At 33.1% G+C, this 16,744-nt stretch overlaps 1 protein-coding gene across 1 annotated transcript; it reads left to right on the top strand.

Moving 5' to 3' along the window:
* Positions 1-894: 894 nt before the first annotated feature.
* On the top strand, positions 895-16,222 carry LOC143046604 (uncharacterized). The gene is made up of 5 exons (XM_076219752.1): positions 895-1,036; positions 12,396-12,537; positions 14,303-14,415; positions 15,330-15,432; positions 15,960-16,222. Exons 1-5 carry the CDS (start codon positions 997-999, stop codon positions 16,099-16,101), a joined length of 540 nt encoding a protein of 179 aa, XP_076075867.1. The 5' UTR covers positions 895-996; the 3' UTR covers positions 16,102-16,222.
* Positions 16,223-16,744: the final 522 nt, after the last annotated feature.

Below are 16,744 nucleotides of genomic sequence, written 5' to 3'. Positions count from 1 at the left end.
AATGACTTGAATTAAATGAAGACCATAGAAGTATTATGTAAAATTCTGGTAGCAATTAAACCTATCCATAATATTTCTTATTCAAACATGTTAAATATCTAATTTCATTCTTTAATTTTCTGTTCAAAGTATTAATGGCAGCCAACGCGTGTTTCAGGAATAAATTTAATCGGATAAGTTCGTGACCGAAACTTTGGAAGGCCGAATCAAAATAAAATTTTTCTAAATAGAGCAGGAACAATTGTATACGGTCGAATTGGCAAACATCATATTGCAATATTAGCTTTTGCTATGCTTTGCCTGGGTGTATGTTTATTGTTTAACCTAAACTGTTCTGTTGATTGGTTTTTGATAAACGTTTACATCATAAGAGACGAAGAAAAAAATGGAAAAAATAAAATTGCTTTTTTGCATACGATTTTCGTGTAATCATAATACTTCATCCAACTTTTTTACATCGACCTAAATTAACCAATTTACAATTCATAAAAGTTGAAAGACTATCAAATTCTTGCTAACCACAAATGTCAAGCAATACAAAGCATAAAGAGTTTTTTTTTTTGGCAGTGAACTTTTCAAGCCATGAAAAATCCCATTTAGAAATAATAAATATTTTTGATAATTTTAGGATAATCGTGACAAAACAAATTAACATACTTGTTTATCAAATGCCTTGTAATTAGTATACTCAAGTAAGTTTACATTTATTAAAAAAACACTTTGGTATTTAAACAAATGAGACTAAATGGATAAAACGTGCTGGTATTTATGATAATCACAGCGTGTTTAATATATACCATAACACAAACTAACACATCAAAATTTGGCAATCACCTCCATAGATATTGTACTTGATAATAATATCATATAATTAACACATCAACATTTGTCAATTATCTTCATAACTTTTAAACTTTGTCGTGCTTATATAAATAAATGGCATTTTCATATTCAGCATGAAATATTCAGATCAAACTCGTTTCAACAAGTAAGACTATGTTGGTTTTGGTAATCCTTCAAATAGGCCTTGCTTTGGGTAAGTCAAATATTTTTCTTTTTCTAAATGCTGATATTTCATCACAAATGATATTATATTGTCAGCATTTTTTTTCAAAATAGTCTCTTTGACGACAATGAACATCTAGTCATATCACTACGCATTGTTTCTATCTTTCCTCAATATGTGATAAAATTAATACTTAAGGATGAACTTAGAGATGACACGTTTTCGTTAATTGTATTCGCATTGTTTCATTATGATCCGTACGTGAAAGTTGTTTTCGGAAAGGCAAACGTTTTTTTTTTCATTTAATATATGTGTATGTCCTTGTAATACGTAAAGTTATTGTATTGTATGTATGCACTGGTAAATGCCTCCGTTATCCGAAGAACCCCTCGAAAGCTGCGAGGGTACAGTGGTATCCATGTACACTCCCTATCGGGATTAATGGGGATGTGTCACTAACGTATAACTACAACAATTTTTTACAAAAACAATCAAACCCCACCCAACACAAGCGAGTGCTAGGACACCGGGAAGTCTGTTGTTGTGGTGGAGGAAGCCGAAGTACTCAGAGAGAACCACCAGGACACTCGGCGGAAACAAACAAACCGGAGAGATATCAGAAGATTGATCTCCAGGTCAAAGTAGCGACAACTTTGACAACCGAGGCCCCAAAGTATTATTGTTTGTCACGGCGAATTTTTGAAATTTCAATAAAAATCTACTATTCTTAAAAACTTTATGAAAATATTCCGTGAAAGGGTGGACAAGAAAAGTTCAAAAGTTGAGGGCTAAACGTAACTGAACACATCAAAACGTTATTTGTTTTTAAAGATCCAAACGTAAAGACTCGTCAAGTTTTTTGGCATAAAAAGGGAAGAAGGGACGAACATCCGGCTTCTATAGAAAGTACATTTTCATGAATAAGATAATTAGTATGACTTAATTTTATTTTAATAGTTGGTCAAATGTCAAATGTTATCGAATGCATTGACCATTAAGACTCTTAACAATTTAGCACAAGGTTATTTTTAAATTCAAACACGCCTACTATATTATGATGACTCATTACAAATACATTTCATTTAACCCATATAAAGTTGTTTTCTAGTAATACAACAATTGAATGTTAGTATATAAACATTTAGCTTTGTTCCTGTATTATAAAATTAAGGACGAATCAGGTGACCCAAACTCGCTTGAATAAGTATTGTGTACCTGACGTTCTTAACATGATAAGATTGTTACCAATTTTAAGGATTTTGTTTCAAATATCTCTTATAATAACGTGGTCATTTTTATGAATTTCCTGTTTACAAAACTTTAAATTTTTCGAAAAACTAAGGATTTTCTTATCCCAGGTAAAGATTACCTTAGCCGTATTTGGCACAACGTTTTGGAATGTTAGATCCTCAATGCTCTTCAACTTCGTACTTGTTTGGCTTTATAAATATTTTGATATGAGCGTCACTGATAAGTCTAATGTAGACGAAACGCGCGTCTGGCGTACTAAATTATAAACTTGGTACCTTTGATACATTTATGTGGACACTTATTTCAATTTAATTTTATATATGCATCTTTAAGATAAAAAATGATATAATCTACCAAAATCAGTAGTTTTGTGACAATTTGTCTTAGTCCGGCCGATCGGTGAAAAAATTGCTCAAATAATGAGGAAAGCACCAGTTTTTGCATGATGGTACAGTTTTGTGTACTGAGCAATATTAGCTATGGACCCACCCTCAAAATTCAATATGGCGGCTTATTTCAAGATGGCTGCCGTACGTTCTAAAATATTTTCCAGTATTACACAAACCACAGTGGATTTGATGCTGGAAGCACAAAAATCAACATATTTGAATGACTTGGTGTACTCTTGCAAGATTTTGTTTTGATCTATCTTTGAAATACAAAATGGCGGCTATTTTCAAAATGGCCGCCTTATAAAGGAGCAAATATTCATTATTGAGAATTGACCTGAATATAAGCATTTTATTGATATATAGTGTCATTTAGTATCTGTCCTTTTTGATTTTGCCTTGCTTGTCATTTCATACACACAGTAGAAGCCTTCATAAAAAGCTGCAGTAGTAGCTTTCATTAAAAGCTACACTATTTGTTGTCTTGGGTCACACATAAAAGCTGTGATTTGAGATATCAAACTGTGAATTGAGAATCATTTAAACACATATCTGTGAAATGGCAGGAATTGGGGACAACAAGGACAAGAACATTGAAATGGCAGAACATTAATCACTTGGGGATATGGAGAAACTCACAGCTGAACTCGGACGCTTTAATAGAGGACAGCTCAGAAATGACTATTAAACAATTGTACCAAGAATTTTTAGCAGGTAGTAAATTTAATGCCCAAATAACAGCTGAGATTACCGCAATATAAAACAGAGCGAATCATCGCGAATTGATAAAATATGTGTTGGTCTCATTACGTTTCAAACTGAACAGAAAGAGGCAATGCATATTAATTACGAACAGATGAGAGCAATATCTCAGCAACTTCAGCAGTCTGAAGACAGGATAGACCACAATAATTGCTTGGCGGAATTGATGGTCAGACCAATAAGATATTCAATGCTGTTGTGAGACGAATGGACAAGCTGACAATTCCTGAGGAAGTAGACACAGTTCAATTTAAAAGGGCATTTGAACAGCAGGGTACCTTCCAACAACTGGCATCTGTTGTAAATGAATTAGTGGACAATCGAAACAAAGAAGTTAAAATTCCTGAAATTGACACACCATCTAAGTCAAAATGTGACCTTAGCCAGTACAACGCAAGTTTACCAAAAGTTCACAACAAAATCCATGCCTTGGGTCTTTCCCCAATTATAGTTCGTATGAACCAGCAACCGCGCCAACTCTGTTGAAGGTGTCTTCACCTTAAGTCAAAAGTCCTATGTCAGGGTTTTTGGCCCTGCATGAAACAGTTCAAATTATTCAACAACAATCTCCACAATTTTAAGAACATACTAAAACCCTCTAGTACTTATCAAGGATACCAGCAACAGGCTTATGTGTCGTCTTACGCACACTTACCATCTACTATGAGTCAATAATATTTGGTTCAGAGCAGCACACCATTACAGAAACAATTGACTGCAAGAGGATTCTATTAAGTTTCTCCAATGCTGAATGCAGTTCCTACTTACGGTATCATCCCCGTCGAGTCAATGGCAAATCCCACATTTATCACTCCAATTATGACAACCTCGTCAGCTCCTGGAACTCTAACAGGCTTCCCATAACAGCAAGCTGACTCCACTAGGCGGTCCAGGAAAGGGCAGAGGAAACCAAAAGAGTGTGGCAACACCTCTTCTTCAGACTCCTCATTGGAGAGAGAATATACCCGATGGCAAGAAAATCTTGGTACAAGGGACCGGAGACGAAGCCCACAGCTCCCAAAAATTCAAAAAACTCAATTGGAGAGGATCCATGACTTGGGAGGCGTTCATTTGCCAATTTGAACGATTTGCCGGTAGATGACAATGGGAAAACAGAAAAATGTGTGTAGGCCCCATATTGCAGGCCGATGTTGGCTTTGAGTACGCTCGCACAGATGATGATTCCAAGGCCTTAAAAAAGCATTCATTTGGAGCAGCGCTTCAGCAAGACAGACGACCAAACCTGATTGGAATCGAAGCATTCCATCGAGAATGTAAAGACAAAGATTCTTCAAGGCATGTAATAAAGAGGAACCCAGAAAATTTCAACGACGCATTGAATCAACTAAAAACCTCAATAGCAAACCAGATGGCGATATATGAATCAAAAAGTGCCAATTATAACCATCGACAAATCTACTTTGCTGATGGCGCAGTATCACCGACCGATAAAGGAAATATGAGTAGACCTTTGGATAATGAGGGGCATAACCTCGCACAAATTGTCACAAAACTAGCTGATATTATGCTTTCAACTAATCAGCATAGCCGTGGATTGACCGATCAGTATAACCTCGGATCTTCTGATCAAATAATCATGGAAGATCACCTGATCAATATACACATGGAGGATCTCCTGAGCAATACATTCGCGGTAGATCGCCTGATAGATTACACCCAAGCTTAATGCCTATCGATCAGCAACACACCCACTAAGGTAGAGATCATATAGTCCCCAAAGACAACGGTTAGCATCTCCACGGGCAAACTCCAGAAATCCCGGTTATTTCAGACAACGATCACCTTCACAAGGATACGGAACAAATCAAAGTGCTACTCCAACAATGGAGTCTTTAAACAGCAAAGGGTCGGGCCAGTAGGCCAACGCACGATTCCAAAGTCCATTGGCCATGAAACATCACCTCATCACAAAATCGAACAGAGGCCCACGGCCTCGTCCGATATTGTGATCAGACGAACCATTTGAAAGAGCTTAGCAGAACGAGGTACTATACATGACCAGAATGTGAGCATGATTGTGGACACTGCTGCAATGATAACATTAGTAAATGAGAAATTAATTACGGCAAAAAATGGAGATTTTGAGAACGTAATGCTACGTGGTTTGTGTTAACAGCTTGTTATTGGGAAGACTATAAAGAACGACTCTCGACATTAATAGAGTAAACAGACGATGTTATACTTAGGCTAGATATTTTGGACATACTGAGCGCAGTGATAAACCTGAGTACTCCCACAATTACCATCAACAATAAAGTGATAAATGCGGCATTTGTTAACGATGGAAACGAGATTTCAACTCAGCAAGTTTGCATAAAACGAACCATCACAGTTCCACCAAACTCAGAAATGACTGTTACCATTAAAACTAATAAAAGTGCTGTTCAGGAGTGCATTTTAGGACCATGCTCGCTGAATAGTTGCGAATTGGTTTCGCACGTCGTTGGAAAAGGAAATAGTAGCCCCTTAACCATTTTAAATGATGGGAATCGCCTATTCCGCCTGAAGAAAGGTACACCTATTGATTACATAGAACAATTTGACGATGTAGTGCGTACGGCAGATGAAAACGCGATAAGTGACGTAAGACGTTACATTGAAGAGACACGAGACAGGGTGCCCTCGGCACTGCCTCAAAGTTCAGATGAGTTATCTACTATTCCACCACATTTAACCGACTTATATTAACGTTCAATCGACTCGTTTCAACATATTTCATACCAACCATTAAAACTGAAAGCGTTTAAAGAATAACATGTAACATATTGATTAACATTTTGAATTTCACTATTTTTGTATGTGCAGCCATATTTGCAAATGTATGTGTAATAGAAATAACCAAATTATTTTTTTTTATATTTTAAAATTAATTGATAACAAATTCAAGAACATGAAGTCCATTTTTGAAGAATCATAACTTTAATTTCCGAAATTATATAGAATACCTTTAGGACAATCTTGATTTTTATACCGTTTTTCCGCCATCTTGAAAATGGCAGCCATATTGGATTTTTCAGAGTGGGTCCATAGCTGAAATCAAAGGGTATATAACCAAGAACTACTATGCAAAGTTTCGTGCTTTCCTCATCAAGTGAACAATTCTGCTCTATATCTGCACCAATCGGCCGGACTATCTTTCATTAAAATGATTGTATTTTTTTATCTGGATTTCGTCAAAGTACAGTAACTAGTATGTAGGGATAAATAAGCAAAACAAAATATTTACGTATTGTTTAACAAACATAAACATGTACCGTAGCGAATTGCAAGATATGAAATGCCCTACGCCTGCATACCTGCATGAATTATGAATAACAAAAGAGAATAATTTAACATATTGCCAAGATATTTCTTGTGAAAATGCCTGAATGACCTTGTTCTCAATAGTCTTACTTAAATTATTAATACATAAGGAAACCTGCATATATTTTAACTACACACGTTTAGGATTATTCTTTAGTAGTTAACGTCCACTCGAAAGTATTACGATACACTCGAATCTAGAAGTTACATTATGTACTGTTTCATATCTTTAAATGTCATTCTTCAGTATTTCAATGTTTTGTATACAAATTAAGAATAAGAAGAAACCAAGTACACTACTACTTTTTGATTTGATTAATACATGTACATTGATTAAGTTATCGGGTCAGAATAAAAGATACTCATTTAAACTATATCGCACGTATATGGATACCTTGATACGTATACGTATCTAAATACTTCAGTTCTGCAACATCTCTAATAAAAGGTGCATTACTTCAATTAAGGATGTACTTAGGTCAGGTGTAGGAATTTGTGTTAGATGTTCGGACTCCTTGGTTTTTCCCAACGTTACAGGGTAAATATTTTGCCCAATAACACCCATTTTATTTTCACATTAGACTTCAATAGCTTTTGAAAGGTCATTTACCAAAATTTAAGCAGATTCGAGAATTCCTTTCTGTCGATTTTACACCAGAATAATACCAAAGCAAATATCAAGTAAAAGTCCGAATATGCCCGTTCCCACCAAAATGAGCTCCATAACCTATCAATATTTTTATCTTATTTTGTTCCTTCCGTCAATTAGAACAGATGAACTTTAAATTCTAGATTTTTTTAATTTTACTTAACATGTTCTACCGTTATCTTGATGGAGAAAAAACGATTTTATATACAGATAACCAGATACATCATAACAGTTCTTTTTTATCTACAGAAGAATTTTGTGTAAGTTATACATATATTATATAAATACAATACAAAAATTGCCGGCTCTTCAAAAATACAAATTAAATATTCTACTTTTTATACATTTTTGGAACATTCATGAAATACTAAATCAACTATTTCAATGTAGCTGCGATTTCAGAAAACAGTTTCTTCGTATATTTTTCCAAACAAAATTGATTTATGTCAATATTGTTATCTCTCGTCGTAAAAATATTTGTTTCGCTCTATAATTAACAAGTAAAACAATTTCTTTATCCCATTTTACCCTTTCCTTACAATACCTACCTTTTGTATTTATTGAAAATTTGTGTTCGTCCTGAACATGAAATATATGCCACTAGACATTAAACAAACAACATTCAATCTAGGCATATTTGTATACAGTGGGATTTACTGATTTTTTGTGGTATTAAATTTGCTGTTACAAAATATTAAAAAACATTATAAATTAAGGAATGTTTCTCCCTCATGCAAAGCTCTGATTCCTTACACGAATTTGACTATACTGTTTGGGACTTTAAGATTATAGTTCTTCATTTTTTATATAAGCTTTGGATTTTACATATTTTGGCCACGAGCATCAATGAAGAGACATGTATTGCCGAAATGCGCACCTGGTGCAGAAAAATTGGTACCGTTAATGTTATTACTGAATTGAAAAGGGTCGTTAGTACATGTACATGTATATATAGGCTGCTGATTCATTGCGCTTGAAGATGGTGTTCAGTTGGTGTCTATGTTTATATATTTTTTTTAGAATATTGCCATCCCTTTCATGCTGGCTTGAATTATAATTTATTGATAAATAACTCGTTGTCTTTCCATCAATACTGGTTGCGTAGAACAAAAGCATAAACAGAGTGGTTGGCAAACATGAAAACCTGAATTTCGTGGTACAAAGCTTAATTTGAGGTGCTTTCAGATGTGCCTTTTTTATTTTAAAAAGACATGACAAACCAATTGTGGATGGTAATGTCGTACTTCGTGTTTGTTAATATTCTTTAGTTAGATGATTGAAGTTCCCACTTGACAAGAAAGTATTGTATACTCTTAAGTTCATAATGAAAAAGCAAGAGTACCGCTAAAATTACACTGTCTAATACTAGTAACAGAATATACAAATGTCCAAGGGGATGATTATTTGCCTGTTGGTGATTTTATACTGGGTCGATGACACGGCTGGTGAACGTTTCATCCATGAGTGTTTCAACAGCCCAAAAGTCCGCACTTTAATGTTGACACAGAATATCTGTTTTACTGTTTATAAAATGTTAGGTTTCTGGCAATGCAAAGTTTATTAACCACGCGATATTTGTCATTATTGGCATAACTTTATGTAATTTTCAGTTTGATTTATAAGAGAACATATATTTATTCTAGTGAGCTTCCTCCAGGCATGCTTGGAGGATGCTCCGAGCATTTTAGAGAAGCTAATATCGTTAATACACCATTACATTCCCATTAATGTCAATCAAATATAAAAGTAACAGTTAAGAGCTTGTATGAGCTTTTTGTGAGCCTTTTGTTCGCCTGTATTAATAAAGTTTTACTATGTTGCCCTCGAAAACTAGTTAATTGACACAAAAATAGATAAATCAAAACTTGAGGTTAAACAGTTTAGGGACATTTCATCAACATGAGAACGAAAAGTTCTAATATGACTAAAGCATATTTATATAAAGCCGATCAAAATAACACAACAGTGGTTGTAAAAAAAAGGATTAAATCAAACCAGAAACAAGTCACCTTAACAGTTATCATTACTTGAAAATAAATATTAACGTTGCTGTCAAATCTATAAAAGATATTGTTGAAAACTATATAGGAAAAAAGAAATAGATTCACAAACTTACAATTTTTTGAAGAATGATAACGAATCAAAACATAGACACATGTACCTTCTTCCGAAAATTCATAAAAATCAATTTAGAAATAATTAATGAGGCATTTTGACCTGGTCACATAGTTAGCAACATAAACATTTCTTACCGACCAATCATCCATAAGTGTAACTCTACCACGAGACGCATTGAAAGATTACTGGATCTAATTCTACAACCATTATTGAAGAGTAATCACTTTTCCATTCAAGATACCAAAGACTTCATTTATAAAATAGAGTCGCAGAAGGTACATTAAGAATGCATTCTCATTGTCTGTTATGCAACAGTTATCAATGCATTTTCATCATTTGACAAACAAGTATATATTCTAAAAATTTCAAACAAACAGAATAAACGGCATTTGTTAAGTTAAGAAACATTGAACTTGAATTAAATGGACATGGCTGTTGTCTGCTCTATGGTCGGGTTGTTGTCGCTTTGGCACATTCCCCATTTCCTTTCTCAATTTTATTTATACAAACAAATAATACGAGCGCCTACTGGTGGTATATGATTTTACATCTGTCTGGTCTATTAAACATATCTTAGATATTAAGTTCCAATTGATAGAAAACATCCAATTGTACTGTCAATACCAAGACGACAATTTTATGTTCTTCACAGGCACATTAAAACAGGCTGAAGATTATTTTAACACAGCGAACAACATTGACCCTCTGCTTATAATCACATTTGAAGTGTCTAGATTTAGTATGACCTATTTATTTACCGAAGTGTACAAAGGTGAAAGATTCAATAATAATAACATACTTGATGTTCAATCAAATATAAAAAAAAAAAAAACACGAAACGTATCAATATTTGAATGTTAAATGTTTATCTAATTCAGCGATGTGACTATTATTTCTAATATGACATATATATTAACACACTGTAATACTTTTTAATGTGCGTTTAGGATGGGCACTAGTGATTGGTAAATATTGATACGTTTCGTGTTTTTGTATATTTTATTTAACAAAAAGTAAGTAATTATTATGGAATCTTTCACCTTTGTACACTTCGGTAAATTCTAAATAGGTCATACTAAATCTAGACACCTCAAATGTGATTTGAAGCAGAGGGTCAATGTTGTTCGCTGTGTAAAAGAAATCTTCAATCTGTTTTAATGTGCCTGTGAAGAACATAAAATTGTCGTCTTGGTATTGACAGTACAATTTGATGTTTTCTATCCATTGGAACTTATCTAAGATATTTTTAATAGGACAGACAGATGTAAATCTGCATGTCGGAGAAAATATACCACCAAAAGGTGCTCCAATAATTTGTTTGTATAACTGTCAGTTTAATTCGAGTTCATTGTTACTTAACTTTACAAATGCCGTTTATTCTGTTTGTTTGAAATTTTTAAAGCATATTCTTGTTTGTCAACTAATGAAAATGCATTGATAACTGTTTCTTCTTAGTTATCAATCTTCATATTTGTGTACATTGACGTTACATCATAGGCAAAAAATGCATTCTTTCTTGACCTTGTGTGACTCTATTTTATAAATGAAGTCTTTCGTATCTTGATTGTAAAAGTGATGACTCTTCAATAATGGTTTTAGAATTAGATCCAGTAATCTTTCAATACGTCTCGTGGTAGAGTTACACTTATTGATGATTGGTCAGTAAGAAATGTTTATGTTGCTACCTATTTGACCAGTTCGAAATGCCTCATTAATTATTTCTAGATTGATTTGATGAATTTTCAGAAGAAGGTATAATATGTGTCCATGTTTTGATTTGTTATCATTCTTAAAAAAAGTATAAGTTTATGAATCTACTTCTTTTTTCCTGTATAGTTTTCAACAATATCTTTTATAGATTTGACAACAACGTTAACATTTATTTTCATGTAATTATAACTGTTAAGGTGACTTGTTACTGTTTGGATGTAATCAAATTTATTTGAAACCACCGTTGTGTAACTTTTATCGAATTTATATAAAGATGTTTTAGTTAAATTAGAGCTTTTTCATCTCATGTTGATGAAATGTCCCTAAACTGTTTAACCTCAAGTTTTAATGTATCTATTTTTGTGTCAATTAACTAATTTTCTAGGGCAACATAGTAAAACTTTATTATTACAGGCGAACAAAAGGCTCACAAAAAGCTCATACAAGCTCTTAACTATAAACTCTTCTATTTGATTGACATTAATGGGAGTGTAATGGTTTATTAACGATATTAGCTTCTCTAAAATGCTCGGAGCATCCTCCAAGCATGCCTGGAGGAAGCTGACTAGAATAAATATATGTTCCCTAACTTGGTTTTTGATAAGGCGTTCCAACTATTTTGATTCGAATGTCACTGATGAGTCTTTTGTTAACAATACCCGAGTATAAAAAAATATTAGCCTGTTATGCTTAATGAGTATTTACATTGTAACTCAAAGCATTAGACAAAACAAATTAAAGCAACATAAGTACCGATGTTCTAATATCGTAATTTAATTATCAAGAGACAAATAAAGGTAACTGTTTATAAAATTTCCTTTTTATAATTTAAATTGATTTTTAAAAAAAACCCTCGACAAAAGTTCGACGTTGGTTACTGTTCGAATATCAGATAATTTATAAACATCACTACAATCCTACATTAACAAGTTACAGAATGTTCTTACATGGTTGATTGATTGGTTAGTGTTTCATCACTAGTGTGCTATTTTGTGGCGTTCAGTTTTTATAGATGACGGAAGCCGGAGTGCCCGGAGAGTACCACCGACCTTCGGTAGGAAAACTCACAATGCCAGTAAATTAAGATATGAAGATATGAGTCGAACGCACCTGTCTCGTGGGGGATTCGTACTCACAACCTCAGTGATGACAGAAATTAATTTTCTAACAAAACGTGTTCATATAGTTGCAGGTACATCCTGGGGTGTTCCTGAAGAATGCTATCCAGTGTTTAGTTGTTCTTACAAGTTTCTAGATGTTGGAAACTTCTTCTATGATGGCGATGCTTTAAAGGATGTCGGTGCAGAAACTGTTGACGAGCTATGCCAGTATGTGTATATTTCTTTCACTTGTCACAAAATAAAAACCATCGGTATTGAAATTATGTTGAGCCGTAGAAATAAATAAAGGTATCAGCATTTTCCAATTCAGAATATCGTGAACTTTAATCTGGTTGGTTTCAATATAAAAGATACAATATTGAACACTATCTAATGTTTACACATTATGTTTTTCGTTTTTAAGATTTGACTATATTTCAGTTTACACATGTATATAACTTACTAAACGAAAATGGTTGCTATTTTTTGTCAACCAAAATGATTATTTAATCTATGACTTATTTTCAGTCCTTGCATAATGTTACTTAAGTTTATACCACATTGACTTATGTTTGCTTGCTTGCTATCTTAACAATGAAATCATTATTAGCTAGGGTACTACCTTCTTTTGGGCGGATTTAATTGTAAAGTAGGGAACCAATCATATAGAGGAACAGCAAGTTAGACAAGTTTGCAGTTTGTAGGTGAGTTTGATTTGTCAATTGCATTTCAATCAATAACCTCTGTTCAATTATAACTAGATGTTGTACATATTTAGTTCTACATAACATTATGATTTAATCGATTAAAAAAATATCTTATTATATATGTATATATATATATATAATATGGATATCATTATCTTTGTCTTGTTTGCATTTTCATTTTATTTTGAGAGGAGTGCTACAGAAGGTGTAAAAAAGTCGGGTCCAATCTTTGAAATGTTCTTCTCACACATGCTATTATAGAAAAGGTATTGCATCTATTCGATTAAAATAAAATCGACAAATCAAATACACCTTCAACATGCTTGTGATTTAGCTTATAGTTGACACTATATTTTGAATTTAGATTGAAAACATATTTACAAACTTTGTTTCACAATGTTTATACAGTCCTTACTTTTAATTGGTTATCTACTTTAATTCAAAACTGTAATAATTGACCCCGCCCAAAGGAAGATGATACCTTAGCTAAATACGATTTCATGGTTCAGCTAGCAAGCAAGCTTACCAAAGATGTTACCTTTACCTACACACTCAAATCATTTTGCTGTAATTGACAAAAGAGCTAATCTGCATTTTTACACTTTAAATAATGTTTTATAAGCATTCCATTTAAAATTAAAAAGAACAATCAAACCATGATTTTCGTTAATTGTTTTGTAATAAGTTAGACCTTTAGTTTTCTAAATTGAATTGTTTCATATTGTTCATGTCGGGCCTTTTATAGCCGACTATACTTTATGTTTTTTTTCACTGTTGAAGACCGTACTGTTGCCTATAACGGCTTATATCCATTTTATTTAAATTTTGGTGGATAGCTGTCTCATTGGCAATCATACCTCATCTCGTATTTTTTTTTAATTTTGAAGCAATTAATTAAAGAAGATGAGCGGTATCCGAAAATGGAAAAGCGCGCCCAAAACAACACAAAATGTTAGCCTCTAGACGTCAACACTGCGGTATTACAGTTTTCAACAAAACAAGTATGATAGTAGAAAATTATTCTTACTGTAAATCAACTAATTTTCGAGACTTTCCCAGAGTAGAAAAATAAAGGGTATATAAAACGTTGCGATTGTGTAAAATTTGAATCATCACTATAAATTCATCAAGGAACTAAGAAAATCGTAAAAAATAAATCGCCACGAAGTCGGCTAAAACGGGTTTAACGCCAAATAAAGTATCTGCGAAAATAAGTTGGTTTCCAGAGTTATTTCATTACTCATATTCTTTAGATTGTTATGTTGATGTTTCATATTGTATTGCAGACATTTGAAGAAACAATCCATTTGTAAGAAGGCAGACAAGTGTAAAATGATGGATTTTGTAACTGAAATGATGGCTGATATAGAAAGAGCTGTTTGTGTTGAGTATAAAAAAGGTTTGGATATCATTTGCATTAGATCAAAGACTAACCCTGTAGTAGTCAGCGTTACCGTAATTCATAACGTCTTATTTAGAACTTGTGTGTTTACACTTTCTACTATATTTGTTAAAGATTTTATAATGACATGTCTTTCTAAGTTATTTTAGTATTGTTGTAGGACATCGACGATCTTTGTATACAGTCTATGACATTTATATTTTCATGCTACGGTCAATATACAGTAAATGAGCAATGCCACAAATTTTGGTAACATTTTGTATACAATTATGGCTAGTTGAATTTAAACTGAAATCGAAAATAATTATGAGTTTATCTTTTATTTTCTAAAATATTACTAATTGAATACTGAGTATTGATATTAAGTGTTTTATATCCATTGATTTTATGTGTGTCTACTATTTTGTATTGAAATCTATGTTTTCCTGTCTTAAGATACGGTTCCAGTGAACAAAAAGGAAATTTAATTCAGAATTGGATTTCGATTCTTTAAGCTGAGATTGTCGGAACAAGTCGTTATTTAAAAATATAGATAAGATTAACATCCGCGTGGAAAAGTTAAAATCAGTTCAGAATGAGAAAATGCCGAATACATAGAGTCCTGATTAAAGACTATCAGAGAGAAAAAAAATCATCTCTTTAAGCCAATCCACTCAATCTCCTTTTGTCGAATTCTCTGGTTGACTAATGTTAAATTACAGGTGATTCCTCTTTGTCTGTTGTAGTACGTGGCCAATGTAGGAACAAGGAAGACTCAGACAGAACTAGAATGATATATGTTTTTGTAGGATTGTTTTGTCATCCTTTTGATCGTTATCCTGTGAGTTATGGGTATTGAAAACCGACGCAGTTCGTCAATTTAGATTACAAGTGTTGTTTATCCTATACTTATAATGCTGTTAACATTTCAGACATTCAAGGTTTAACACCATGCTACAATGAACCAGAGTTCAGATCAAAGTTCGTGGAATGTGTACAAGGTTCCTTTACAGACTATAATCCAAATACGTGTGGGTAAGTTTTACTCCAGGCAACTAGCGTTTTATATCAACAATAGGCGATCAAATTTGTATTTAAACAATTCTTTTTATACAACATTTTACCAGTTTGTCAATTTTTTTCATTTGTAAATTAAAAACATATTTTATGGCAGAATATTTATCTTCAGTCATGAAAGACACCATAGGATCAGTTTTTTGCAGTTTTTCATTTTCATTATAGCAACATTTTATGTTGTTTTGTTTAAAATTAACTGCCGCTACCGATAATACACGTCTGGAGTTTACACATGTTTAGTACGGTTATACGTTTAAAACAAAGAGGAATTACTCATAATCTGAAACAGTACCATATCCCTTTTGGAGCACGCGTTTATTCTACTTAGATTTAATTTAGTTTCAGCCATGATGAAATGAAACGAAACGAAAATGAAAAACAAAGATGGCTGCATGACAAACCAATAAAATCAAATTAGAGAATTCTCTGATTAAATGCACAAGTTCCGGTAGAAACCCTTGGCAATTTTTGATTTTCAATTACAGGTTTGTGGACGGCCTGAAAAACTGTGCTTCAATGTTCCAGCAGTGCGGAGACAAGCAACACGCATCTGCTGTTGCGAATATGCTCAGCGAATATGGTACAACACTATGCAAGCATCACAAATTCAATATTGGAGCTGTTTGATTTTTGCTCATGATCAATCTTAAACCTTAGATGAATTTTGATCTACCATAAATAAGAATAAAACTGAAACACCGTGAATCTTTGTGTTTAACAAATTAATTAGTAAACTGTTTTAAATTTATCTCGGTTGGTTATGTTGACTTCTTTCTTGTAATCAAGTCTAAAAATACACATTTACCTGTTTTTGCTACCGTTAGACACTTTCAACTACAATTTTTATTTGTTTTAATTTAATTCTTTTTGAGAGCGACGTCACTCAATTCTAGAGTGCATACACTGGTATGTCTCGCCTGCTTTACTTATGATTGAATATATTTTGGAAGTCTGTAGTATAAAGGTTTTACTGCAAGTATCACATACACTTTAACACCAAATATGGTCGACTTATTGCTTATAGTATCTGAGATACAGACTTGACCACTTAACTTAAATCTTAATCACTGATCCATGAAACGAGGTTGCGGGCAGGACCTTTTATAAGTGCAATCAGAGTTTTTCATCTTAACAATTTGTAGTTATATGTTTTATATAATAGAAGAGATTTAAGGATGGTTGCTACTCTTTACTTTTGTTTTTGACTTTTTGTCAAATATCCTGAATCCTCAAGGTTAATATATGTATTACCAATGATAATTTTGCCAGC

This window comes from Mytilus galloprovincialis, chromosome 9 (assembly GCF_965363235.1).
Source record: "Mytilus galloprovincialis chromosome 9, xbMytGall1.hap1.1, whole genome shotgun sequence".
In the NCBI taxonomy this organism is placed as follows: Eukaryota; Metazoa; Mollusca; class Bivalvia; order Mytilida; family Mytilidae; genus Mytilus; species Mytilus galloprovincialis.
The sequence above is the reverse complement of the archived record's forward strand: the minus strand, read 5'-3'. Positions and strand labels throughout refer to the sequence as shown.